The 27,007-nt window shown below is 41.5% G+C and overlaps 1 protein-coding gene across 2 annotated transcripts in view; it reads left to right on the top strand.

The window, feature by feature from the left end:
* The window catches only part of btbd11a (BTB (POZ) domain containing 11a), an 89,664-nt gene that overhangs the window by 55,153 nt on the left and 7,504 nt on the right, over positions 1 to 27,007 (top strand). Inside the window, exons 2-10 of one of the 2 annotated variants that reach the window (XM_079582248.1) lie at positions 9,568 to 9,717; positions 18,745 to 18,955; positions 19,045 to 19,197; positions 20,264 to 20,429; positions 20,738 to 20,827; positions 24,119 to 24,220; positions 25,065 to 25,158; positions 25,333 to 25,468; positions 26,751 to 26,983. In XM_079582248.1, the coding sequence (XP_079438374.1) occupies positions 9,568 to 9,717; positions 18,745 to 18,955; positions 19,045 to 19,197; positions 20,264 to 20,429; positions 20,738 to 20,827; positions 24,119 to 24,220; positions 25,065 to 25,158; positions 25,333 to 25,468; positions 26,751 to 26,983 (1,335 nt within the window). The remainder of the gene's footprint in view (positions 1 to 9,567; positions 9,718 to 18,744; positions 18,956 to 19,044; positions 19,198 to 20,263; positions 20,430 to 20,737; positions 20,828 to 24,118; positions 24,221 to 25,064; positions 25,159 to 25,332; positions 25,469 to 26,750; positions 26,984 to 27,007) is intronic. The other variant, XM_079582249.1, reaches the window with a different exon arrangement.

Raw genomic sequence — 27,007 nt, 5'->3', positions numbered from 1 at the left:
GCAGAGCGCAGAAATTCCGAGGGGGGGCCTTGCCAGCTACCGAAAGGCAGTCAGGGAGGCTAAATGCTTATATCTCTCAAATATTGTCTCCTCCAGCTCTAGCAACCCAAGGGTGCTATTTAACAACATACAGTCTGTGATTTGACCATCTGGCAAGAATGTTTCTAAATCTACATGTGAAAGGTTCCTGACTTGACTGTAATGCTCAGTCGGTTGACTTTTTTACTTCACCACTGCCCCCTGCTGTTCTCGAAGAGTTTTTAGCCTGTGACACTGACTCTCTTCTCTGAGGTGGTCCAGGGGATGAGGCCCACAAACTGTCCTCTGGATATCATTCCATCCAAAGTTCTCAAACAGGCTTTTGACACCGTGGGCCCTTAACTTCTCGCTCTGTTCAATAGCTGCCTCAGCACTGGATCTGTCCCTGCAGCCTTCAAGCATGCTGTGGTTAGGCCACAAAACCCTAATCTAGGTCCTGCTGTCAAATTTTCGACCTGTCTCTCGGTTGCCTTTTTTGTCTAAGGTTTTAGAGAAACTCATTTTTATTGAATTGCAGACTTTTTGGGACAATAATTCAATTCTGGAGAAATTTCAATCAGGCTTCAGATTGCGTCACAGCTCGGAGTCAGCTCTGCTTAAAGTGCACAACGACATTCTGCTGTCTTTAGATTTGATGCAGCCAGTGCTACTCAAGATGCTGGACCTGACTGTGGTGTTTGACACTGTGGAACACTCAGTTCTCCTGGTGTTCAGGGCACGATCCTGCAAAGACTCAGGTCTTACCTGACTGACCGGAGCTTCATTGTGATGGTCGTCGACTATTCCTCCTCCCCTGCCCCGCTGTCATCTGGGGTGCCACAGGGTTCCATCCTTGGCCCGGTCATGTTTGCACTTTACATGCTGCCACATGCGGGTCCATCATTGCCAAACATAATTTGTCCTTCAACCTGAATGCTGACTATGTCCAGGCCTATTTACCGGGGCTCCCTAACACTTCCTCTGCTCTTGGCTCCCTCCATAGCTGCTGTTCTGTTTTGCTTATGGACATAACAACTACATTGGACAAACCAGATACATTGTTTTTTGTGCTGTAGCAAAACTGCTAATTTGCAACACTTGTCCATAGGAGGCTACACATTTCACAAAACACAACACAATACAGTTTAAAAAACGGAAAAAAAGGTATAATACACATCATCAGTATACATTTCATACAGTGTTACCATGTGTACCATTTGATGTCCCTCACTTCAGGGTCATGGGCCCAGTCTGCAATGCAGTCAGGAACCTGGGAGTTGTCTTTGACCCAGAACTGAATTTCAAGCAACAAAAAGCCAGCTTTTACCAGCTGCCCCTTTTGACCAAGGTGAAGCCCTCTTTCTTTTAAAGACTCATCTCTTCAAACTGGCTTTTAACACCTAAAAGGCACTGATATATGTCCAGGATGTAATAATTTAGTGTTTTTTGTAATGTTTTATCTTTCTGTGAAGCACTTTGGTCTTCCTGGTGTTGTTGTAAAGTGCTATATAAATAAGCTTTAATTGATTGATTGATTGATTGATTGATTGATTGATTGATTGATTGATTGATTGATTGATTGATTGATTGATTGATTGATTGATTGATTGATTGATTGATTGATTGATTGATTGATTGATTGATTGATTGATTGATTGATTGATTACGTGCTATTCACAAACACGTCAGGCAAATACATGTGTAAGTGTTCAAATAACTATCTGGGAGGCGAGCTGTCTAGCTTAGCTGAAAGGACGAAGCTCTTCTGACTCGATTTGGCCCGTCATTCTTCATGGACGTCTGCAATCCATCTGGTGTATTCAATTTGCCAATGTGTCTACGCAACTTTGGTGACTTCTATTCACTGTTTTGGCAGCACTTAATTATATTACAATAATACAGAACAAATTATTGTGCAATGTTTGATTTTTTTAGCCAAATACATTCTTCATGTGATAACCAGGTGATTTATGATAAAAGATGCCCTCCCAATCTTTTTAAATTCTGGTGTATTGGGTTCGGACAGTGCATGTTACTGAACACACCACACCGGATTGTACCCATGGGCTAATATGCACCCATTTTCCCCCCTCGCACACTGTGTTTGAGTGTGCGAGTGGTATGTACTTGTTTTAGTGGTAGGGGTAACCTGCGCAGACACGGGGAGAACATGCAAACTCCAAACAGAAAGGACTCAAACCTGGGACCCTCTGGTCAAATTATCAAATAGTTGAAAAAATTGGGAGAATGGAGTGCTACTCGGATGTAAAAAGTTGTATAGGTTTAGTCTTTTGGGTGCTCTTCAGTGCAGGGATCAGTTTCAGCTAAAAATCAAACAAACTGAGGCACTCCGAAGGTAGAAATATTAAAAAGCCTTTATTTAAACATGGCTAGATAAGGTAAAATTGCCAACGCGTTTCGGCTCTAGGCCTTCCTCAGGGCAAGCAAATTATCAAATGGTTGTCACAGTAGTGTTAGGGTGAGCTGTCTCGAAATGCATTTGAGTTTTGTTATTATTTGGCCAATTGCTGAATCAGGTCAGTGTGTATTTTTTTTAATTTTCTTTTTAAGATGATCTTATTTCACATTTTGCAGGACACCGCTATTGCAATAAACCTTTTAATCTTTCTACAGTAACCTTGAGTTTAGAATTAGTTAACTATTTGCCCTTTGATCAATTTGAGCTCAACCAATCAATGTTTCCAAAATAACACTCAAATAGCTTTTATGCATCTTCAGTCCATCTGATTGCCCATAAAAATGTTGAACTTTGTAATTCTCAATTGACAAGCTGGTCTTCTCATCAGGACCAGTGTGTACTGTAGGAGAGCACAGGGACACACAGTGGCTCCTCTGCCCACCCTGAACCATCACCTGCTTATTGATTTTACTGCAGTTGCTGACCATAGCAATAGCTGACATTTCACTGTTTGGACACTGTTAATCATTTTGCCAATTTCACTAATGTGTCTTGTGTCTCAAGTGCATTTCATCTGTTATGGATAGGGGGTAAATGTCTCCTAATCCAGTATTTTGTTTTTCTCTGCTTATTCCTTCTGCGTGTAACTGTGTGCAGGGCTGAAGGGGCTGAAAAGAACGTAGGTTAAGGGTTTCCTTGGGCACGAGTACAGTAAAAAAAGAAAGAAAAAAAAAACTTCTGGAATCGTCCAATCACAAAGCTTAAAGGCACCCCTTCCTGTTGCCATGGTAACTACCTGTTAATATTCCGACTGAGTTTCCTCCCTCACAAAGGGGGAGAGCTACTACTTTTCCTGCTATGTACAGGAAATCAATTGGAGAATCCTGCAGAGAATAAGCAGACTGACCACAGTGAGTGGGGCAAAGGGGTTTAGATAATATCTACAAACGAAATATCCGATGCACAACTGTGACCCCATTGACCTTGGCCAATGGTAACGGGGAGGAAATGCTGAGGTGCACTTGCACATTACCTCCGGAGAAGTGTCCCAGTATGATGTCACCTTGATCCCACCTCTGAAACTAATCTTGGAAATGTGTTGTATGTTTTCAAAGACATGCATCAAGGACAGTGTTCGCATAATAGGCATAAACAGAGAGTCTTTGCTGTGAACTGAAGGAATGACATTAATCATGAATCCTTGAGCAGCAGAGTCACATCTCAAATAGGCCTGAAGTTCCTTTTGCATATATATAGCAAAAGCAAGCTAAATGACTCATTACTTTAACTTTGTGCCGGCATAAATCTTGTTGTAAAAGTCACAGGATTCCAGTACGAAAGTAATATTATGCAAGCAACTATTCAATAACAGATGGCAAGTCACAGATGGTAGGCTTACGTTATCAAAGTCACTACTTTCAGAATACACAGGAATTAATAAATTCAACTGAAATTGGGGACAAACTTGAGAGAAACATTTCCTCCCTCAAAAATATAGCATACCACTGCTGCAGACAGTGATGAATTCATTTGGGTTAACTGAGATACATTTCAGTAGAGTTACAATTCACTGTGTGTTTCTGTGTTTTATTTAGTAATACAGCATGGTTCGGTTGCAGTTTATTAGATTAGGTGAAATGTGCCTACAAACTGAGTTCTTGCGATATTTGTGATTTCCCAAGAATCCATCTTGTGCCACTTGATTTGTTTGAACACAAACCACTACTAGCGCAACTAGTGGTTTGTGCAACTAGTGCATAGAGTTACCAGCCGTCTTCCTGCAAAAAAATATGGCTTGGATTTAAACCTCGTGGCTCATACAAATGCAACAACTGTAATCATTGTCATTCATCAAACTAAAACCTTCTTGAACTTTCATTCAGGCAAGACACATTCTATAAAGCATTCCATTAACTGTAAAAGTACATCTACAGACATCTACAGGCTGGTGCGCTATAGCTGTAAAGTGTTTTAAATTGGAATGACAAAGAGATGCCGACAGGACAGGTTGGCAGAGAATAAGTATGCTATCTGCACTGCTAACCCCAACTACACAATGGCCAGACATTTTTCAGATTTCCATCACAGTAACCCAGGTAGTCTTCAAGCACATGGAACAGATTCTATACCACTATACACTATACAAAAAGGAAATCGCTTGAAAAAACTGAAACAATGGGAGACCTATTGCATTTTTACTCTGCGAGCCACAACACATCCTGGACTTAATGAGGATATTGATTACACTGTATTTTTTATAATTTGTACAGTTTTTGTATAGTTAAAAATTATACATGCTTTTTTTTCTATATTGTTATTTTTATTGTACTCTGGGTGGGTAGTGTTGGTTCTGAGGGTATGCAAGCACTTGCACAGGTCACTTCCTTTTCCTACCTGCTCACTCTTCCTGTTACAGGTAGAGGAACCCTATTGGTGGGTTACTTGTAGGGCTCGACCGATATATTGGTGCTGATATTAGATTATTTTCAATATATGAGTTCAGTCAGAGCTTTATTATTAGTATTGGGCCCTAGTTACTTGTATATAGCCCACATGGTGTTCTCCAAAGAGCACCTCTGGTTTTTAATCACACCCTGAGGAAGTCCAGGAAACGCTTCTCCCTTCCCCTTTTTGAATGACTTGGCAGTTTTGCTGTGAGGGTGAGTGGGTGTGAGTAAGCAGAGGCTCATCATGGCTGCACAGGAGCAGACCTTGTGCACCAGAGCAATAGAGGCCCAGATGTACCACACCAGACAAGACCCCAGGTGTAGACTGTGCGAAGAGGCTAATGAGACAATCCAGCACAAACAGTAACTGCAGGGTGTAAAATGCTGCAGGGAAAGCCTACATGGAACGCCATAACAAAGTGTCTGGCATAGTGTACAGGAACATCTGTGCAGAGTATGGGCTGGAAACCCCAAGGTCAAAGTGGGAAACAAATCCAAAGGTGGTAAAAAAATTACCGAGGCAAGCTCCTGTAGGACTTCCTGATACAGACGGACAGACTGGTAATGGTGAACCAACCGGACATTGTGGTGGTGGACAAAGAGCAGAGGAACATTGGCATAGCCATACCAAGTGATTGCAACATCAGGAAAAAGGAACATGAGAAACTAGAGAAATAGCAGGGGCTCAGAGAAGAGCTGGAGAAGGCCTGGAGGGTGAAGGCATTAGTGGTGACCGTGGTCATTGAGCACTCGGGACAGTAAAAGTGGGTAGTGCATTAAATACATAACCCATAATAATGTAAATCAGATTTGCTCAGAGGGCCAACTCTTAAGAGCGTATAGTTACAAAAGTAATTTAATACAATCCCTTTCCTTTTCAACAACCTCTCGTGGGCCAGATCAAACAACCTGGAGAGTCAAATTCGTCCTGCATGGCCACACTTTCAGAACCCCTGCTCTAGTGTTAACTATTGATTTCACACCAAGGGATTGAGAGTAATGCAACTTCGATTTTCTGTGTACTTTACATGTGATCAATTTGACAATCAAGCTAATTGAACTGAACTGAAAGTGAGACAACCATTTATTTTCTACCTCTTTCTGAAAACAAGATGCTAAATGTTCTGATCAAACAGTGGTCCAGCATCCTTGTTGGATTTGTTTGACCTTTCCTGTCATGTGTTTGTGTGCATCACCTCTGCAAGCTCTACCACGGCTTGTACTGTGTTTTACAAACTCAGCAGCATCCGGGCAGCTTTCCTCTCACCTTTGATGTTCATTACACAAACAGCCAAGGATCAAATATTCTTAGTCATTTTTTCGGCCAAGTGTTGGAGAGAGATAACATGGAGAGAGAGTGGGAGGTGTAGGGGAAAGGGAGCCTCAGCCGACTTGTTTATACGGCTTGATCTGACAGAATGAATAATTCAGCAAAGGCCTTAGTGTACCCTGCCGTCATACCAAGAGGACAGTTTGGACAGTAGGGGGCAGTTGAGATGGATGGGGCATAGGTTAGAAATCTTCATTATATAACTCTGTAGATTAATACAAGATTTCCCTCTTTATTGGATATAGCATACAGGTGGTCAATCTTTCTCTTAATGGTCCGAATTACCAGGTCCAGTTTGCAGTGGACAAACAGTTGTGTCAAGGTCCTTGAGTAAGACAATAAACTACTTGTGTCTATTTACAATGCCTGACCAAAATAAAAACACCCTTTTTAACCAAGATCTTGTGTGACCACCGTGTAAAGCCTTTAGATCTGGCCTCTGCGGTGGCCAATCCGTGTGTGAAGATGATGTCTCATGCTGAACCACTCGTTCACAACGTGAGCTTGATGAATCCTGGCATTGTCATCTTGGAATATGCCTGTGCCATCAGGGAAGAAATAATCAATTGATGGAATAACCTGGTTGGGCATATTGTGATGCTGAACCTTGACCTGACCAGATCATAACAGCCAGTTAAATTCAGGTTGCTACTTTCTTTTTGGTCAGGCAGTGTATGATTGTGATGTGTGATTGGTGCAAGTTTGGAGGGGCTGTTGACTGGCTGCCCCACTGTCAGTCTACCCTGAGGAAGCTGTGTCCACCCTGGGGATTATTATTATTATCATTAGATCTCAATACTTTGTGATTTTGCCTCTGTTTTTAGAATGTTTATGTCATCTTGGATAGCCACATTAATCAAATAGCACATTTTGTTGTTTTTGTCATGGAGATAGTATGATCTGTAGGGATGTTCATGTCCCACAGCATTACACTTTTTCACTTCTGTGCTCGTACTGCTACTCACTTGTCCCTAAATCCATACTTTGGCACAGTGCCTGACTGAGGTAAAGCCCAAATGTGTTGTTGTCTTTACTGATACTCTTCTGGAGCCAGTGTTTTTGTCTCACCACACTTACGACATGTGATGCTTACCTGCGTGCCCATCAAGTTCTTCTGGTGTTTAAAGCTTGGTCCTGTGCAGTTATAATTAGGCTCTCAGTTTCTCCTTTGAGTCCAGCGCTCCACATCCATGAGTGTGCGAGTCCACAGAGTCCTCTTCAGCATGGTTGGAAAATTAAGACCCTATACCTGACTTTTTTTTTTTTATTGTTGTTGGATAACATTCTTTTTGTCGATAAATGTATGTTGCAAAAGTAGTAATTTGTGAAATAATAACCTTGATGGGTGAGGTTTGCATTGTATTATGATTTGTTGATGTTGTGTATTGTCAACCCAAATAGTCAATATGTGACAAAGAGGGGCGTAAACCCTTTTCTTCACCTATTGATGCTGAAGGACTGCCATAACGGTATAAATACCCATTTCGTCACATTTTTACTAAAAAGGCAAAAAATCAGGTATAGTGCCTTTAAAGGGGCTAGATGCAAGTTCGCCATTTTATACTCACCACTGCCACCTCAGGTCATACATGTAACTGCATCTTCTATATTAAGCTTGTGCATGACGAACTCCGTATAGTCCCTTTAAGTTGAGGTTAAAGGCACTATATGCAGAGGAAATGTGTCGAACCATCCTTCAACACCACTGGGACTGTTAAGGAGCAGTGGGCGGTGACAGTACCGCACCTGGGAACCCTTCTCCAAAATGTGAAGCCAGGCTGATGGTCAGAATCACCTGGCTGAGGATTTGCCTATTGCCCATGTTTTAGTTGGGGAGAACATGCAAACTCCACACAGAAAGGACCCGTCCAGGTTTGAATCGAACCCGGGACCTTCTAGCTGTGAAGCACGCTCACTACCCGCTGTGCTACCGTGCCACCTGTTTGTCGTGCTATAAAATTGTCTAAAAATGAGCTTTATTACTCAGACTAAGTCACGGCTGGGCGTAGACCAGGGTCAGAGCAGTGTGGGCTGAAGAGAGGGAAGGGTAGCGGGCAGAGGGGAGGGTGAGGAGGTGAGAGAAGGGTGGGGAGGAGAGGGGAGGGTGAGGAGGTGAGAGAAGGGTGAGGAGGATACAGGAGGGTGAGGAGGAGAGGGGAGGGTGAGGAGGAGATAGAAGGGTGAGGAGGAGAGGGGAGGGTGAGGAGGTGAGAGAAGGGTGAGGAGGAGAGGGGAGGGTGAGGAGGTGAGAGAAGGGTGGGGAGGAGAGGGGAGGGTGAGGAGGTGAGAGAAGGGTGAGGAGGAGAGGGGAGGGTGAGGAGGAGATAGAAGGGTGGGGAGGAGAGGGGAGGGTGAGGAGGTGAGAGAAGGGTGAGGAGGAGAGGGGAGGGTGAGGAGGAGATAGAAGGGCGAGGAGGAGATAGAAGGGTGAGGAGGCGATAGAAGGGTGAGGAGGAGAGGGGAGGGTGAGGAGGTGAGAGAAGGGCGAGGAGGAGATAGAAGGGTGAGGAGGTGAGAGAAGGGTGAGGAGGAGAGGGGAGGGTGAGAAGGAGAGAGAACTCCTGAATTCTGACTAATGTGGGAACCAAGAACTGATGAGGGAATTGTGGAATTGCTGGACAGGACACTGTGGGAATGGGAACATGAATCGAGAATGCAGCGGTGGACATGAGCAATACCCATGCTGTTGTCCATTATGAAGATCTTTTGTCTCAGTGCAAACATCAGCTTTGTTGTGGACAAAGTGGCTTATATTGTAAATACAGATTGTTGAGAGGCAGCAGCCCCCTCTGTGCATTGTCACTAGGGTTAGTGCACAGCAGGGTGTTGTCCCAATTTCTCCTCAGCCCTTGTAGTCAGCCCCTGAACATTTTTCAGGGCTTATTTATGTTAAGCCTTGAACCTGTGGGGAATATACTCCACTGGGGTTTTGTATCCAAGATGTTTATCAAGTTTACCCTTGAGATGTCTTGATGCATATTATATCTTGGTATAGTGCCAGATGAAGACTATTAAACAAAGATTGTTCAAATGCAGTCACAGGAGCAATTTGCGAAACTGTTTATTAGTATCTGTACAGCCATTGCCGCAGTACAGGGAGGTATTATCCTAAAGGTAGTTATTGTCACTAAGAGAAAAAATTAATCTTTTAAGGATAACTTTGCTCTGGTGTCATATTTGTACCGGCTAAATTCAGAAGCATTTAATCACAGTTTAATTACACATTAAAAACATTGAACATAGAAGCATATTCTTCTCATCCTTATTGGGAATCTACTTACAATTATCCATGCTGCCAGATAAAATGATGAATGTTTGATCTGCTGTCTTACAAAAGATGCTGTTGCCTGTAGGTGTGCTGAGTTTACCTGAGAGCCTGAACCTGCACAGGGACCAGCAGCGGTCGGGACGGGGCAGTGAGAGCCATGGATACTCCCAGGCCGAACTACGCACCCTGGAACAGTCCCTGCTGGCAACACGAGTAGGCTGCGTCGCCGAACTCAGTAAGTGTCACTTCACTATAGCACATGTATGAAGTATGATAAATAATGTCAGTTTCAAAAGAAATTTCTCAACAGAAAATCCACTAATATTGAACCTGTTTTTATTATGTTCATAAAGCTGTGGTAATAAAATGATTTTCTTGTAGTTAAGTAAACTTTATTTTACACCATAGATCTACTTTGTAGATGCGACATTTGAAAAGAAAAACAGACCATGTGCGCATTTGCCTCCAGCGCAAACATATAAGTCAGAGACTAAATCAACACAGTGTTTGCTTGGCGGTCGGCCTTGTTCATGTCTGAACTCTGTGTCTCGCTATGAACTGTGGGTGAGATGTGCTTCTGACTAAAGTGAACAGTTGCGATGTGCGGAGGGTCTGTGAGAGCTAGAAACCTATTTAGGCAATATCTGAGAGATCTGAGAGACTACCTCTGACTTTCACGGTTTGAAACAGAGTAAATGGAAAATGTTCTCAACTTCTGAGATAGTAACTATAAAACAGGTAAAAAAAAAAAAAAAATTTGACATGATGCAATATAAGTCAGTCAGTATTTGCTTTATTTGCCATTGTATAATCGTACAAGGGATGTGACGATTAATCGAAAATTGCTGTACAATCGAATAAAACTGCTTTAAATGTGAATTGATGTAAAAATAAAAGAATTAATGTTTAAGCCACCCTCACCATTTTGCCATCATGTTGCATCGCTAAAAACAGCAAGCTAACTTTTTCTAAATACAAGCTCCACAGCTCGCCTCACCCTCAGCACACACCACACCATGTAAACACATACACATGTAGGCATGGAAGCAGCAGTGCAGCAAAAGTTGGCGGCTACACAGTCAGAGATTAGCGTTAGCAGCTAACGCAAAGTTTAGCATGATGACAGAAGTTTACCAAAGATTGTAAACTGACAAACATCTGACCGACCTGCTCTGATTCTGCTGAAATCCTCAACAAATGTCCGTTTGTCAAATAATCCAATATCTTCAGAGAGTTGTCCCGTCGTCTTCCTCCTCATGGTTACAAAGGCTGCACCGGGAGGCTGTGAGGCGTTCGAGGGTCGCCCTGTAAAATTAGTTCTAAATGGTAGTATTATGTTCAAACTGCAAAGGAAAAAAAGTCTCAAAATGTTAGCTTGGCTACATATCTTATTTATGCTGAAAAATGTACTAGCACACATGTCAGAATGATTATAGTTCATTATCATGTCTTGGACAAAAATGCAGATTGGGGATTGAGTGAATCGTTACATCGTACAACAAAATTGTGTTCATGTGTTAGTCCTGAGCCGCTGCGACTGAGCGTGCTGCCATTGTGGGCCAACCGCATGTTTTTGGAGGTCCCTGTTTCAAAGCATGGTGTCCCGCACTGGTCAGCTCCTCCTCCTTCCGCTTCCTCCTGCGCAGCTCCCTCCGCTCCATAACAGTCTTTCACCACCTTCTCCTTTGTCCCTTCCTTGTTTCCTGCAGCGCCTCTGGTGACGCCTCCTGCCTCCTGCCTGCTGCAGGTGTGAGGGGCTCTTGTTCAGTGTTTCAGAACAAAAACATTTCTATTGTTATTGTCAAAATAGGCCATAGGGTAAAGGAGTCTTATTTCTGGCTGTCATGGTGATCCCTTTGATTCATTCATCACAGAGCTCACATAATAGCTAAAGCACTTCATTGGAATATAGCTTTAAAAAGAGGCTGGTTTCTTTAGGTCTACATCACCCCCATACTGTTTCCACTATTATGTACAAACCAAATCTGTGATGAAAAATATGTTTCAGCTCGGAAAGCTTTACCTTACCAAGTTACTAAACAGAAATGTATGTACACCTTACATATCAAGTTTCATAAATATCTCCCAGCAAGAGTGCATTTAATATAACACTGTACAACGTTAAGTATATGACCATTGTATTTGCCTTGTCTCCATACAATAGGAAATTAGAAATCTTTGTTCTGCGCTTGGCTGTTCCATGAGCATTAATAAACAGTGGCTTTCTTGAGTTCTGGAAAAGATGAATAAAACATACTTAAACAATTACAGGGGTAAATTAAACATCCATTAATATAAAAACTAATCAGAGAATCTGTCTCCTCTGGTGGAAGAATACATTACAAAGCTTTCATGTTGCTGCTAAATTAAAGAGAGAGTTCATAATAATAATAATAGTAATAATAATAAAAATGTTTAATTTGTGCCCTACAGCTGCCCTATTCTGTCTCAGCTCAGCTCCCTGTCCTCCAGTTTGCTCTGCTGTTTTCTCTTCAGGATTTACAGTGCTGTTAAACCAAGACCAGACCAACCTAAAAGTTTAATATGTAATCTGCAAGTTTGCATTCATTTTAATTAATAAAATAAGGTGGATTTATTAATATGTGTACTGCATTCACAGACAGGGTTATAAAGTGTGGGCATGCATCAGGGGGGTACACCACATTATTCAGTGGGTTTCCTACCCCGCTTGAACTAAAATCTTATTCTTGCACCGGCTTGGATTGTGTGCATATAATGATAATTGTATGAATTTGTGACAGTGATTAATACTTGTAATTATACCTTGTTGCAAATTGCAAATTGTTCTCACCCTAATTGTACAAACTTTTCTGCATTTGTAGTTTCTGGGTTCTACATCATTTTATCTGATACTTTTGTGCATCTTTGCTGTGTTTTTGTGAGGTTCAGTGGATTTTTAACTGCAGAGAGTCCGTACATGAAGGACCCAGGTTTTAGTAAACAAACAACTAGTTTATGACTATTATTAGGCCCGAGCGGCCTGGTGTCACAAGGGCCTATTGTAATCGCAACGCAGGCCAGTGCGCACGAAAACAGCACGAAGCGCTGTCCCCATGTCAAACATAAACTCACCGTGTAAAACAGTGACAGCCCACACCGAAGGTGTGGTTTTATATTGGGGGGGGGGGGAAATGGCGCGACAGCGCCACCTACAAAAATTAAAATACATTGCGCCAATGGGGGAGGGGCCAACGTCAACTTTGTCGTAGAGCGACGGGATTTGGTACAGACATTCGTCATGTGACGACAAACAAAAAATATTATTGTGGCCACGCCCCCTGACAAACCGGAAGTCCGCCATTTTGACAGGAAGTCTGGGAAAATGCTGAGTCAGCGTTTTCGCTGACGTCGCATTTTAACGAACTCCTCCTTGGGCGTTTCACCAAATGAGCTCAAAATCGCTCCAGCTCATCTCGAGATGTGGGGCATCAAAAGTTATCCAAATTTTTTTTGCTATTTTTTATGCTTTGTTTCATTGTAAACTAAAAATTGCTCCCATTCGCACAAACAAACTCCGGAAATATACATTTTATTGACCTTTAACCCCTGGACACAACAAATGTGAAAAAGTGACACTGGGCGCGATAGCGCCCCCTCCCGGTGCAGAAGAAAAAATGCATTATGGAAAAAAAATTGTCTCACGGAAATGAATGAAATTCGGCACAAAAATAGTTGATGGCATCCCGATCAAAAAAGGCAATGAGACCCATATCATATTTTGTACGGTGTTACCATGGTGATGCCCGGGGCCCCCCATGTTATCCTAATGGGGCTGACACATAAATCTCACATTATACAAAATGAAAGCGCGTTAGCGCCCTCTGTCAGGAGCTTGTGGACAGTGGTCATGGAAGTACGCTAAAGGAGGCACGGCCCGCGAGGTTTAATTCACCTTATTCTGCCCCGCCCACTTTTGACACTTTTTGCTTTGTCTCGGCACTTCTGTTGTACAGACACTTCCGGTCGAGCGTGAAGCCCGTTATAAACGGAGAACGAGGGAAAATATTCTCTGCTCAAATCTGATGTTTCGTCGATTGATTTGTGTAAAATGAAAATGTTCACTTGCAGCAACATGCCAACACTACAGCGTTTCTCAGCGCGGCCGAAAAACGGCTTTGTTTTCATGTAGTAACTGATTCTATGTGGACTTCTTCAGTCCCATGTTAACAGATAGGAGAAAAGGGGCAGGCACAATTCATGACGGCGCCCACGCGAGCCTCCGGAATAAGGTGAATAGATGGCTCTTTTAAAACAGAAGGTTTGTTTACCTGCTTTACGAGTTTCGATCACTTCCTGTGATCTTTCTCAGAAGCGTCACCTGGTACATGGATCTACCAGTCAGTAAGGAGAGCTTACGCCCCCGACTGACTGATGCCTTCTCCAGGGCGGCATCCCAGCTGTGGGGAAACTAGTACAGCAGGTAAACAAACACTCTGTGTTTCTAAAATAACCATATATAATAGTTTCAACTAAGAAGACAGTATGAACCTTTTGCAAAAAGCTAGCTTATAAGCTAAAGACATTTGAGACCTACAAATGTATTCTTCTGAAACAGTGAAGAGTAAGTAAGTAAGTAAGTAAGTAAGTAAGTAAGTAAGTAAGTAAGTAAGTAAGTAAGTAAGTAAGTAAGTAAGCTTTATTTGTATAGCACCTTTCACAGACAAAAAGCCACAAAATGCTTCACAACACAGTTTAAAAACATAAGAAAGTACACACAGTATAAAAGGCCAAGACAACACCAAAAATCATAGTAGCCCAGAATGTAGCTAATTAAAAGCCTGAAGAAATAGATGACTCTTAAGTTTGCTCTTGAAGGTGTTAACAGAGTCATTTGAGCGCAAAGAGAAGGGAAGATCGTTCCAAAGCCTAGGAGCAACGGCCTGGAAGGATCGGTCACCTCTAGTCCGAAAATTAGTGCGTGGAACCTTCAGTAGATTCTGATCCACAGACCTCAGAGCAGGATCAGATCACTGAGGTAAGAAGGAGCCTGACCATGCACGGCTCTGAAAGCTAGAACCAGAATTTTGAACTCAATTGTTTGTGCGGGTCAGAATTCTCGCTGCAGAGTTTTGCACTAATTGCAGTCGAGAGAGCTCCTTCTTGTTCAGACATGAAAACAAACTATTACAATAGTCTAAACGTGTAGACACAAAGGCATGAATAATCATTAGAGATTTTCCTTAGTTGAAAGAAGCAGTTTCTCATCAGCTGATTTCAGTGCTGCACTAATGACATGTCTTTGTCAAAGATAACTCCCAAGTTTCTAAGACTTGGCTTCGCAGACTGGCCTAAGTCACCCAAGAACTCTTTAATCCCTGGAATTGAATCATCAGGGGCAATAACCAGTGTTTTAGTTTTGTCTGCATTGAGCTGCAGAGAGTTATCACTCAGCCATTGTTTAATTTCCACAAGACAATGGAGCAAGGAGTTTAGCTTCTGGATCTCAGACGGCTTAAAGGAGCAATAAAGCTGGATATCATCAGCGAAAAGGTGGAAGAGGCACCAAGAGCCGCCCACACCTGCAGCGCAGTGGAGGCGTCCCAAAAGGAGCAACAAGAAACAAAAAAGGGCCAAACAAGGAAGTATCCGGGCAAGACTCGCAGCTAAGCCACACAAGCCTTTACTATATTTGTCTGCTGCGCTCTCTCTTGGAAGATGATGAAAGACTATTGTGGAGCAGAGGGAGCGGTGGGAGCTACGGAGAAAGGAGGAAGATGAAGGGGGGTGTGGAGGAACTGACCAGTGCAGGACACCCCACCTCTGAAACAGGGACAAACCCATGAGGCGCTGCACCCATTAATAAGGAGCACTGAAGGCAGTACTGCGGTTTCTCCTACCGACATGCTGGTCAGGTTGGCCCACAATGGCTGGGCACTCAGTCGCAGCCGCTCAGGACTTACTCAACTAACGCAATTTCATTGTACAATTGTACAATGACAAATAATGCACTACCGACCACTAAAAATATGTTCAAGAGGTTCCCCTATGGGTCTAGGACTCTCCTGTAAAATAAATTCTTAATCTCAGTTGGACTTTCCTTGCCTGGCCTGCCAAACTACATGCTTTTTCATAGATATTTCAAAGACATGTAGACTGGAAGCAAACATGAGCTCAACGATTTCCCTGTTTGCGCGATTGACAGACGGCATCAACCAATTAGAGCAACGCTGGATACGTCACAGTAACACGCGGCAGGAAGCCATTCCAAAAACATACTTTTTTTATGAGGAACACCTCCAACGCTGTTTCTTGCTCTGGTTTTAGGGATTTTATATTTTGCAAATGATTTAAAATAGACGAAAGAGCAGAAGAAAACAGTGTATGGGAAGAGTGCCTTGTGGTGACAGGTGACAGGTGGGGGTCAAATCGTGAAATGACTGGCTGCAAGCAGGCGGTTCTTCTTTTGAACAGAAAGGAGGAGTGTCTGGCAGGCCAGGCAAGGACTTTCCTGGTTAAATAAAGGTCAAATAACGACGATAGTTTCTCTTTATCAGCTGCTCCTCTCATCCCTCCAAACAAAGTTTATAGCAAAGTTTATATCTCCCTGTCTGTCACAGTCAACAGACATGAGTCTCTGCAGAAAGGTAAAAGTCCTGCGCCGCATCTGGATTCAGCAGATCGGGTTGAGCGTCACCGCCATTATTTTCATAGAAAATAATGGCGGTGGATTTTCTCATCTTTGATCAGCTTGTTAAAAAGTTTGAACCATTTGCAAAATAAGACGATCGCTTAAAAGTAAAGTGAAGGGCCAGTTGTCGGCATAATTTCACAGACAAAATGTACTGTAATTGATGAATAATACTGTTAAAGCAGCTTTCATCATGTAATCTATATAAATAAAAATAAATAAAAAAAAAAAAAATATATATATATATATATATATATATATATATATATATCTTCTTCTTCTTAAGCCCTTGAACTATTTCAAATTGGGGCAGATTTTGAAACTTTTTGGATTTGGCTGTTGCGTGCCTGTGACTTACAGCTAGGGGTTGAAGTCTGACATATTGTGAGCAGGTGTGACAAAGACAGGCCATTTGTCTGTCAGTGCAATGCTGCCCCAAGGGTCACAGAGCACCACTACCCAAATATATGAGAGTTGCTGCCAAACAGCAGCAATGAGAGACACAGGACAAGCAAAGTCATCCTATAGTCCCAATCAAAAGTTTAAGTTGAAACCAGTTGAATAATGGAAAAAATTCACAATTCACATGATTGGATCTTAACAAGGTTTCAAAACAGAACTTCAATTTACAATAAGAAATGAGAATGAGACAATAAGTACATAAACCTCCAACAGTCCTTAATGTACGATTAATGCAGCTGTCGCTGCTGAACTAAACCTTCGTTCATCCTCCTCACTCTGCCCCTCTCCTGCCCTACAAGATGAGCAGAGCAGAGCTGGCCATGTGGTAAATGTTTTCTCTGCACAGTGCAGTCAGGCTGAGATTAAATCTGAGCGCTGCAGGGGCGGAGCTGAGAAAGGAATCATGGGACTGTGCCCCCTGAAAGAAAACTGGTCTATTTTAACCTTAGGCCTGGCACATAAGGCTTTTTAAATGAAATATAAAGAATCTTCAAGAAAACGTCTAGGATTGAGTTGAGTGTAGTCATGCAAAACACCCATAGAGAATGAACTATTTTTTCTTTTTAAGAAACGTTTTTAATGTAATTTGTAATTTGTAATGTAATTTTTTTTAGCTCTCTTCTTTTTGTAATTGCTTATTATTTGTTTAAGTTATCAAAAATGCAGGGTGTACATTCATAATGAACTCACTATGAACTAATGGTGGGTTTAATTCTGCAAGTTTATACGAAGCTTGGTCCCGTTTTGTTTCTGCACACAGAATTGATCATGATCAGGATTATTCAGACAACAAATATAAACAATAAAATCATGAGTAAAAAAGATAAAGCTTAACTCAATTCATGTTAAAAGGCCAGAGAAAGAAGATGCGTCTAACAGAAGTGACTTAACAGCTCTGACACACAGAGGCCGACTGTTCCACAGCCGAGGCCACAGAGAGGTAATATAGGTCACCCCTGCTCTTCAAATTAGACCCGAGAATGTCGAGGAGCAACTGGGAGGAAAGCCTCATTGTTCTGACAGGGGCATCAATGGACAAAAGTTCAATCAAATAAAACAGAGCCAGCCCATCAAGACATTTAAAAACCTTAGTCAGTGTTTTGTACTGGATTCTGTGTTGCCACGAAAGTAGTGACATGTTTAAAGTGTTTTGTCAAGGCGGGCAGCAGCATTTTACATCCTGCGATCATTTAAGGGCAGCCTGGTATGATCTTTGTGCATGTGCACTGGATGGACTTTCACACTGCTCTGGGCAGAGAAGGTTCATGGCCAGGTACTACATTTCATGCTCAGAACAGCTCCACATTCTAATTTTTCATCATATTAGAGGTAAAAGACTGCATCATCTTTCACCTTGCGCTGGCATCTTAATCTCATCCAGGCTGACCTACTTCTCAGCCCGCTCAGCTCTTCATGAGGAATGATGCAGTCAAACTATTTAAGAGGACTCTCACATTATCTGTCAACAAGATTGAGACATTTTTCACACCAGCCAAGTCCTTTTACCAGCACCAAACAAACTCCAAATGATCAGTTTGAAAAACAATGGAATTATGGAGTTCTAACAGTAATATATCTTATAAAAAAGACACTTTGATGATGTCAATTTAGTAAACCTTTATGATTTGATGAATATAACATGTGAATATAACATGTGTGTTTTGTGCATTCTATAACAATATAGTGATTTACCTTATTTTTTTAAAAACACACACACATCTTTTTTTAAATTATATTTTTGAGTAATTTTGTAAATCGTCCGCTCATTATGATTGATGCCTGCTTTTGTTCTTTCTTTTGCTCTAATTTGGAAGTGATAATGACCCTTCAGGCCCCGGAAATTGTCTGCTAGTTGAGGGAATCTGGGTATTTGCTACTTTCATCACCGTTGACCAAGTTTCTGTCTCTGATCCTGGAATTTAATTTGGAAATCTTTATCTGAGATGGTAAGGATCCTTTCGGATCAATCCAGCAAAATTTTGAAAAACTGGTCATTCTAATGGATCAGGATGGAGGAATTTAGTAAGCAGAGATGTATCTTCTGCTAATTATATAAGTTGTGAGTTATAGGAGGGTTCTGCTCTTTTTTAGGTATTCTGTATTGTGAGCGTATGTGGGTTTTTGTTGATCTTTTTGATAAATGCTCCATAGGTGATTTGGTGTCCAGGGCCATGCACCACCTCCAGCCTCTGCACATAAAGAACTCCAGCAATGGGACCCCAGTCCACCAGAAGAGCAGCAGCATGTCCATGCACTGGGAGCCTGAGGCCCTGTATACCCTGTGCTACTTCATGCACTGCCTGCAAATGGAGTGGGAGAACCCCAACGTGGAGCCATCCAAAGTCACCTTACATACGGAGAGGTGAGTTAAATCAACAGGTCCTATGACTTTTGGCTTTTGTAGTATTTAGAGATACTGCACTGCTACTGTGTACCTTTATATCCCTGCAGACCGTTCATTGTCCTGCCTCCTCTGATGGAGTGGATTCGAGTGGCCATTGCTCACACAGAACATCGTCGAAGCTTTTCTGTGGACAGTGATGACGTGAGGCAGGCAGCACGGCTCCTGCTGCCTGGAGTGGACTGTGAACCACGACAAGTGAAGTATGTATGAATGTTTAACTTTTGACACTAATTAAAACTGCATTTCCCGAGTCGCTCAAAAAGTTACATTTTATCTTGAATTGATAAGAAGTTCCATAAATCAGGTTTATCGTTCAGTATATTTTTCAAATATGGTCTGTAAAAAGTGTCGAGTAGGAGAGACAAGGAAGTTGTTGTCTTTACTGGCGCAAATTGAACATGGTTGGGAGAGTAGCACAAAATTGTATTAGCCCTCTTGGCAGTACATCATGTATCAGTTTGCCGCCATAGAAAGCAAAAAAAAAAAAATCTTATGCCTAAGTGGCGCTAGTGATACTATTGCAGAATCAAGAGGATTCTTTAATTGTATCCCGCGAATAGCTCCTCTCTGTAGTTTATTCCAGAGTTCAGTTAATAACGAAGGAAGGGCCGATCATTTATTTATTTATACAGCTTTAACAAAAAGGTTGTTCTTATTTTATTGTTAACTAGAACTCATAGACCTAAATTATAGAGATCGGCAGGTTCAGCCCCATTCATAGTAATTATCCCCGGTTGGCCTGTGAAATTAACATGGCTTTATAATCTCCTCCTATGAAACCTGTTCTTTCAAAGGGAAAAAAGGCGGGAAGCCCAGTGGTCCAGAGGCTTTCCTTTTTATTTCTAAAATACAAAAACCAGCGTGGTTAAGAATATGATACCTACCCCAGCGTTGTCACGTGGGTCATAATAGCATTTTTTAGAAAAAGAAAAATGATTTGGAGCCAGGCTTTTAAGCAGTTTAAACAAGGTCCAAAGCTATATAAGAACCCTGTTAACCAAGTGTAATACCAGGGGGTGGTATTACAGCAATGTCAGCTGTCGCCATGAGGACCACAGAAAAAGGGCTTTCCCATTGCTAGAACAGCACAGTAGTTGCAGTATGCTTTTGATTTCGATACCATCATTAACTATGCTCTGTTTATCTCACTTAAATGCCAAAATGTCACCTAAGCGTCAAACAATCTTCCTGCTCAATATGTTCGATTTCTTCGTGACATATGCTTCAGTTTATTGGTACGGTGTGTTGTGTTGTGTCTGCCCGCAGAGCTGAAGATTGCTTTTGCGCCACCAAAAAGCTCGATGCAGCATCCACTGAGGCCAAGTTCCTGCAAGACCTGGGCTTCAGAATGCTGAACTGTGGACGCACTGATCTGGTCAAGCAGGCAGTCAACCTGCTGGGGCCTGATGGCATCAACAGCATGAGTGAGCAGGTGTGATGCTTAAAATACAGTGTAATAAAGCAGGTAATGCTCAGGAGAGACACAGGGGACTGAGAAACAATAAGCAGAATGAACTCACACAGTGTACTGAGGCTGTAATATGAGCATTAAAATACCATTATAGGCACATACGAGCAACATTAGGTGGATCATTACTGAACACTAAACCTACCTTTACAGGATATTTGAATACAGCACATTTACAAAGAAATGTGAAATATTGTATGAACATAGATTGAGAGCAGTCAGGTTTTTTTTGTTAGATCTGTATTATTTGTACACTTTCTTTGACTGTGTAGGGGATGACGCCCCTGATGTACGCCTGTGTTCGAGGAGACGAGGCCATGGTGCAGATGCTCCTCGATGCAGGAGCAGACATTAACAGTGAGGTCAGCGTTGCATTATTTTCTGTTTTTATTATTATTTGTATGTCTTGGAGCAAACCCTTCTCTTCAGTGTTTCACCTGTTCTCCGCATGGTTTAGATGCACTTCGTTACATCAAGTGTACTCCAATGTATCCAATCATCTGCAAAAAGAAAAGACTGAGGACAGGTTTTTGCACTGATCCCAGTTCAGTCAGTTACTTCATTGCCTCTATAGTTTGTGACAGAAAGCCGATTGCTTCAAACCACATGAATATTGCATTATGATGGATGAGTTACACTGTGCACTTACTGTAACTTGGTGCTGAGATAACATGATGCATGAAGTTTTATATGTTTGTTTTCATTGTTTTCAAAAATATACAGTTAAAAGTTACTTTATTTTCTGAGTCAAAGCTTAAGGTGAGACATTTCAGGTGAATTGGGAAATTTGTAACCTTTGTTTAAAATTTCTGACATCAAGAAAAAAAGGAAGAGTTCATTTGCAAGTGCCATTGAGAAATCTCAACTTATGCTTGAAAATATTTATTGTATATAGCAGTCTTTTTCATTACCAGATTTGTTTTAGTGCCAGAAAAATACAAAGCCACTTGTTCTTCACACAACTTTAGTTTCATAACTGGCATCTGTCCAGTACAGTTACAAACATCCAAAACAAAACAGAAAATCTGCTTATCAGCTTTTGCAAATGAACTCTTCTGCTGTACTGCAAGTCTTCTTCCAACCCTCAACCACAAGAACAAGAACAAGAAAACCACAATTGCAACTTGACTGCACTGGGTCAGGGTCACCAACACACACGTAAACAGTATTTACCGCCAAGTTTGAGTGAAAATAATATCTCCATTGTGTAATTGGATGTACAATATCCCTCTCTCTTTGTCTTTTTTGTCAGCGTAGTATTTACTCTCACGGACAATTAATGAGTAAAAAAACACATGCTATGCAGAGGGAGACACACAAGGAGAACCACAGAGGAGGAGGGGAGAGAACTCACAAAGTAGATTGCAAACTTTTCACTGTGTTTTCAAGGATTTAGAATGAAAGCTGCTTGTTGTCAGAAGGAGCAGTAAGCTAAGTTAGCGGATGAGGCTACACCAAACTCCTCTGTTGAGTGAGATGCAAAGTAATGCAGAGATTTTCCCAATGGTTAATAAAAAGACTGCCCTCCCAACATAAAAAAAAGATTAAAACTTATCCATGGAGCAGTCAAACATGCTCCCCATGCCATGATTTGCCAGTGTTATAATCTGCAGACCAGAGCAGCTTCACATTTGCGACACCAGGTACACAACCTGTTCGGTTGAACATTAAGCACTTTTTTCTTAGCAAATTAAGCATTAACAAGAGGCAGCGCAATAAACTTGTACTTCAATTGTGTGCCTGTCCTTGCATATCTCTTCGCCTTCAGAGGATCGTTGAACTGACCACTCCACGGGCCCCTGCTATCAATGGAGCGCTTGGCTGATCTCTGGGACGCATAGACCGGGCTCGCTTTAATAATGCGAGACCATACCTGCTGGGAGAACGGCTATTATGTTATGCAATATCTAAGGGCAAGCACACAATTGAAGAAGAAATAAAGTTACCTATGTAACTATAGTTCTACAAAATGTGTGCACCGTGTGTGGACCCCGAGGGATGATTGGAGCGGTCAGTTCTTTGATGCTCAAAGGGGCAGGAAGCTGGGGCTTCCGAGAGATATGCAATAGCGCAGCTATCAGGGCACACACATTTCGTAGAACTATAGTTACATAGGTAACTTTAATTTGTACATTTAAGCCTACATCAAGTGTATACACTACTATAATATATTGTGTGTTTAAGTGAAAGTATTTAAAATATTCAGAATAAAGTAGTCTGATTGGCCAGAGTAACGGAATACGTTACAAAATATATTTTAAGGCAATTATTCTATATTCATTTGGATTATATTTCTAGAGTATTTTCCCCAACACTGCTAGTTAGCCACCTCTGTTTGCCATGCGTTCTTATAGTTTTGTATGCACTTTTTCTCACCTTTTGCTGTTTTTTACATAACTACACTTGAATCAGTCCTGAAGTGTTCTTGATGTTATTTCATCAGTTCTTCTGTTATTCTTTGAATCCCGGCTCCCGTAGATACACATCGTCGTGCTGTCCTTGGGAAAGACACTTCTCCCACCTTGTGTATGAAAATAGTGTGTAAGTGAGAGATTGTTGGTGGTGGAAGGGGCTGATAGCGCAGATTGGCAGCCTATCTTGCGTCAATGTACCCCAGGGCAGCTGTGGCAATAGTAGCTTACCATCACTGAGTATGGAGGAAATGAATAATGACTACAGTGTTGCGTTGTGAGAGACTTGGTAACACAGGCTTGTAAAGCGCAGTTTTGTTTTTATTAGCATTATTATTATAGTCTTTGATAAGCTCAGCAAGTGTTGAACCTGATGCTTTAGTTTAAGGGGCACATTCATAATGAACTCACGATGAACTAATGATGTCTTCACTTTTACTGCAAGTTTATACAGAGCTTGCCCCGTCTACATTTTACGAACCACAAAAATAATCATTATCATGATTAACTACCATCCATCCATGCATTTTATTCCGCTTTATCCGGGGCCAGGTCGCGGTGGCAGCAGCCTGAGCAGAGATGCCCAGACTTCCTCCTCCACACACACTTCCTCCAGCTGTTTTTTTTTTTTTGATTTATTTATTCCAAAATCAAAATGTGTTGAAAATGTATGGTTCACCTGCCATGTCTCACTTTAGGTTTGATAGACTGACTTGTATGCTTAATGTTCAGTACCAGAGGTGTTGTGTACCTGGTCTCATATATAACAAGGAGTTTAAATTGTAAGATGAAATTCACTGTGAAGGAATCTGATAGCAGTGTCGGTGTCAGCAGCAGTGCATTTTCCCCTTTCATGACATAACACTAAAATGTGTTTGGAAAAATGCATGCTCTGGTGCTCGTGTCTGTTTGCAGCCTTTGTCAATGTTTTGCTTTCTCTTCGGTTTCACCCCACTCTACATTAGACTATGACTACTATAGACTATGTCAGAGTTAGCTGCTATTAGATCAAGCACTCAGTGATATACAAAACGTATACTTTAAAGCTAAGGTGCTGGCTTATGAATACATTTGAAACTTATGGTAGTTTCCTGTGAAACTCCAAAATCTCTGCCATTCTGCCTTTTCACTTCACTTGTTCTCTTGCTTACTGCGTCTCCCTCCTCCCACATCCTTTTGGCCTGAGCTGTTTGATGTTAATGGCTGTATCTCTTTCCCTGAACCTTACCTATGACTTCCCAGGTGCCAAGCACAGTAAACAAGCACCCCTCAGTTTATCCTGAAACGCGCCAGGGGACACCACTCACATTCGCCGTGTTACACGGACACGTCCCTGTTGTGCAGGTAGACACTGAATTACCTCATAATTTGTGGCCCCTGCCCCACATTTACCCCATCCTCACCCGATGAAGCTAATGATAATGAATATGATGATATAATGATAATGGTGCATTTTAACAATACAGCCCCGATTCTTCCCTCTGCTCATTTAGTGCTTAACCCATTTAGACATGAATAATAATAATAATAATAATAATAATAATAATAATAATAATAATAATAATAATAATAATAATAATAATAATAATAATAATAATAATAATAATATAATGATAATGATAATGATAATAATATAATGATGATAATAATGATAATGTAGCCTAACCACTTCTTAATGTGTTGCCCATGTCCACGTGTAAAATAAATATCAGTCTAGCCTCGCTAATACGTTCAAACTGACATATCATCCCAGGCAGACAAATATTCATCCTTATTTTGGCACATAATATTACAAAAATAGTGCTTATGATAAATAATGTATGTAAAATATATCTGTTGATTTGATTTTCGCCGTGCAGCCATTATTTGTAAAAGCAAAAGTTTCTGACTTCAAAGTAGACAACTACATGGATGTTTGACGGATGTTTTGGTGAATGGCATAGGCAACAGCTGATGCATCAAGGCCTCTAAAGGTGCTCTATAAATCACTGATGTGTTACAGCGCAAGGGAAGCAATGCCCTGTTTGTGAGCATAGAACTATTATTTATTTAAAACATTAAATTGACCACAGTCCTCGGACATGACGACGCCGTGATCGCTCATATTGGTTTGTTAGGGATGTAGGTTTTTTTTAACCCTTTTTCATAGTTTCAAAGTTTTCTCATGCTCTTTTTCTGCTTGATACAGTTGTTGCTGGATAATAGAGCCAATGTGGAGGGTGCCCTGCAGGATGGGGCTGAGAATCACACTGAGACTCCCCTCCAGCTGGCGGCAGCGGCAGGTAATGATTGTAGCCACTACTATAACATTTTGTATATGCTTCACATGTACTACAATCAAACCTATGTCTGTGTTGCTCGTGAGGAAATTAAACTATAAGCTATTTTCAAAATGTCTATGTATGTATGATCTGCAAGTGTAATATTATTTTCCCATGAATTTCTTTTTCTCACAGGTAACTTTGAATTAGTGAATTTGCTATTGGAAAGAGGAGCGGACCCCATGATAGGAACCTTGTGTCAAAATGGGGTCTCCTCGTCTCCTCTCGGTGACATGAATTCATTCAGCCTGGCTGCAGCTCATGGGCACAGGTATGTCTCACATCTGACACAGGATAACAGAGGAGAACAGGCTGCAGTGAGATCTCTATTAACTTACTTACTGAATATTGCACTGGAGTTTGGCTTTGTTGTGGGACTGGGATTTAGTGTAAGGGGATTTTGTAAAAAAGAGGCGACCACCAGTTTTTGAGCACAAAGCAGCAAATACAACTCTACAGTAATACTCATTAGACCACGAGAAATAGTAGAGAGTATAATGTTAGTTGAGTTATTCTACGGACATCCGGGGAAAATTATGAAGAGACTAAAACTAAAATCTGAAATTACCATTGAAACATGTAAAAATTCACATATCAGTAATCAAATAGAATAGTGGTGTACGTCATCTGTCCTTTATTGTGACGATAATCAACACATGACCCTGTACAAAGGCACTAGGCCTTCACCAGACTCTCACTCTGATGTACTGTTAATGTAGAAAACATCCACTGTAATTACTGTTTTGTGCTTCAGTTTTTCCTGTGCTTTACAAATTAGCTTTTCATCCATTGTTCGTTGTGTATTTTGATTAAATCACCTTCAGTTGTTGTTTCTGTTCATTTGCACCTACTTTAACACTTACTGTAACAAAGGCTGTTAATGTAATGTAATGTTAATGTCTGACTTGGTTATTTTTAGTCAAGAGACGCATATCCAAAACACAAATGGGCATGACGGATTCAAAGAAAGAGGAACTGAAAATGGATGAAAGATCCGCACATAGCTCCCAGGAAAATACTACTTAAATATTACTTAGCACCACGTTTTGGGCTCAGTCCTTCATCAGACATAAAGTGGTTCCAAAACGCACCTGTATTTGTACAGAGACTGATTAGTATGTCACGTGACAATTAAACACATTTTTACCAGTACAAGAATAAAACCATTTTAAGACTATGGCCATAGAATCTTCATCATCGGCCTTCCCCTTCAGGGAAAATGTGTAGTTATAATTTATTAAATCAGAGAACGTCTATATTTACTTCTACCTATGTAATAAGTAACATTTTGAAAATAAGTTAATATAATTTTTCATGTATACATTGTCCATCCCTCAATTTTCTTCCGCTTTATCCGGGGCGGTCTGACCAGAGATGCCCGGACTTCCCTATCCACGCACACTTCCTCCAGCTCATCTGGGGGGTCCCAAGGTGTTTACGGCTCAGCTCATGAGGCATAGTGCTTCCAGTGGGTCTCCCTGGGGGCCTCCTCAGCGGGAAGACAAATTGTTTGAGTGTATTCAGTGTTTTTTACCACCCACATCTTTCCGTAGAAATGTCTTCCGGAGGCTGCTGTCCCAGTCGGAGAAGGAGAAAGGGGATGTGTTGTCCCTGGAAGAGATCCTGGCTGAGGGGTCTGACCCTGGTGAGAAGAGACTAGCCCCGCACGCTAACGGTGGAGGGACTCTGCGGACAGGAAAGGCCAAACTGAGAGCTCTGAGAGAGGCCATGTACCATAGCGCAGAGCACGGCCATGTGGATATCACCATAGACATCCGCAGTTTAGGTCAGACCCACTACTTCATGGTTC

Source organism: Gobius niger (genome assembly GCF_951799975.1).
Source record: "Gobius niger genome assembly, chromosome: 2".
Classification (NCBI taxonomy): domain Eukaryota; kingdom Metazoa; phylum Chordata; class Actinopteri; order Gobiiformes; family Gobiidae; genus Gobius; species Gobius niger.
The sequence above is the reverse complement of the archived record's forward strand: the minus strand, read 5'-3'. Positions and strand labels throughout refer to the sequence as shown.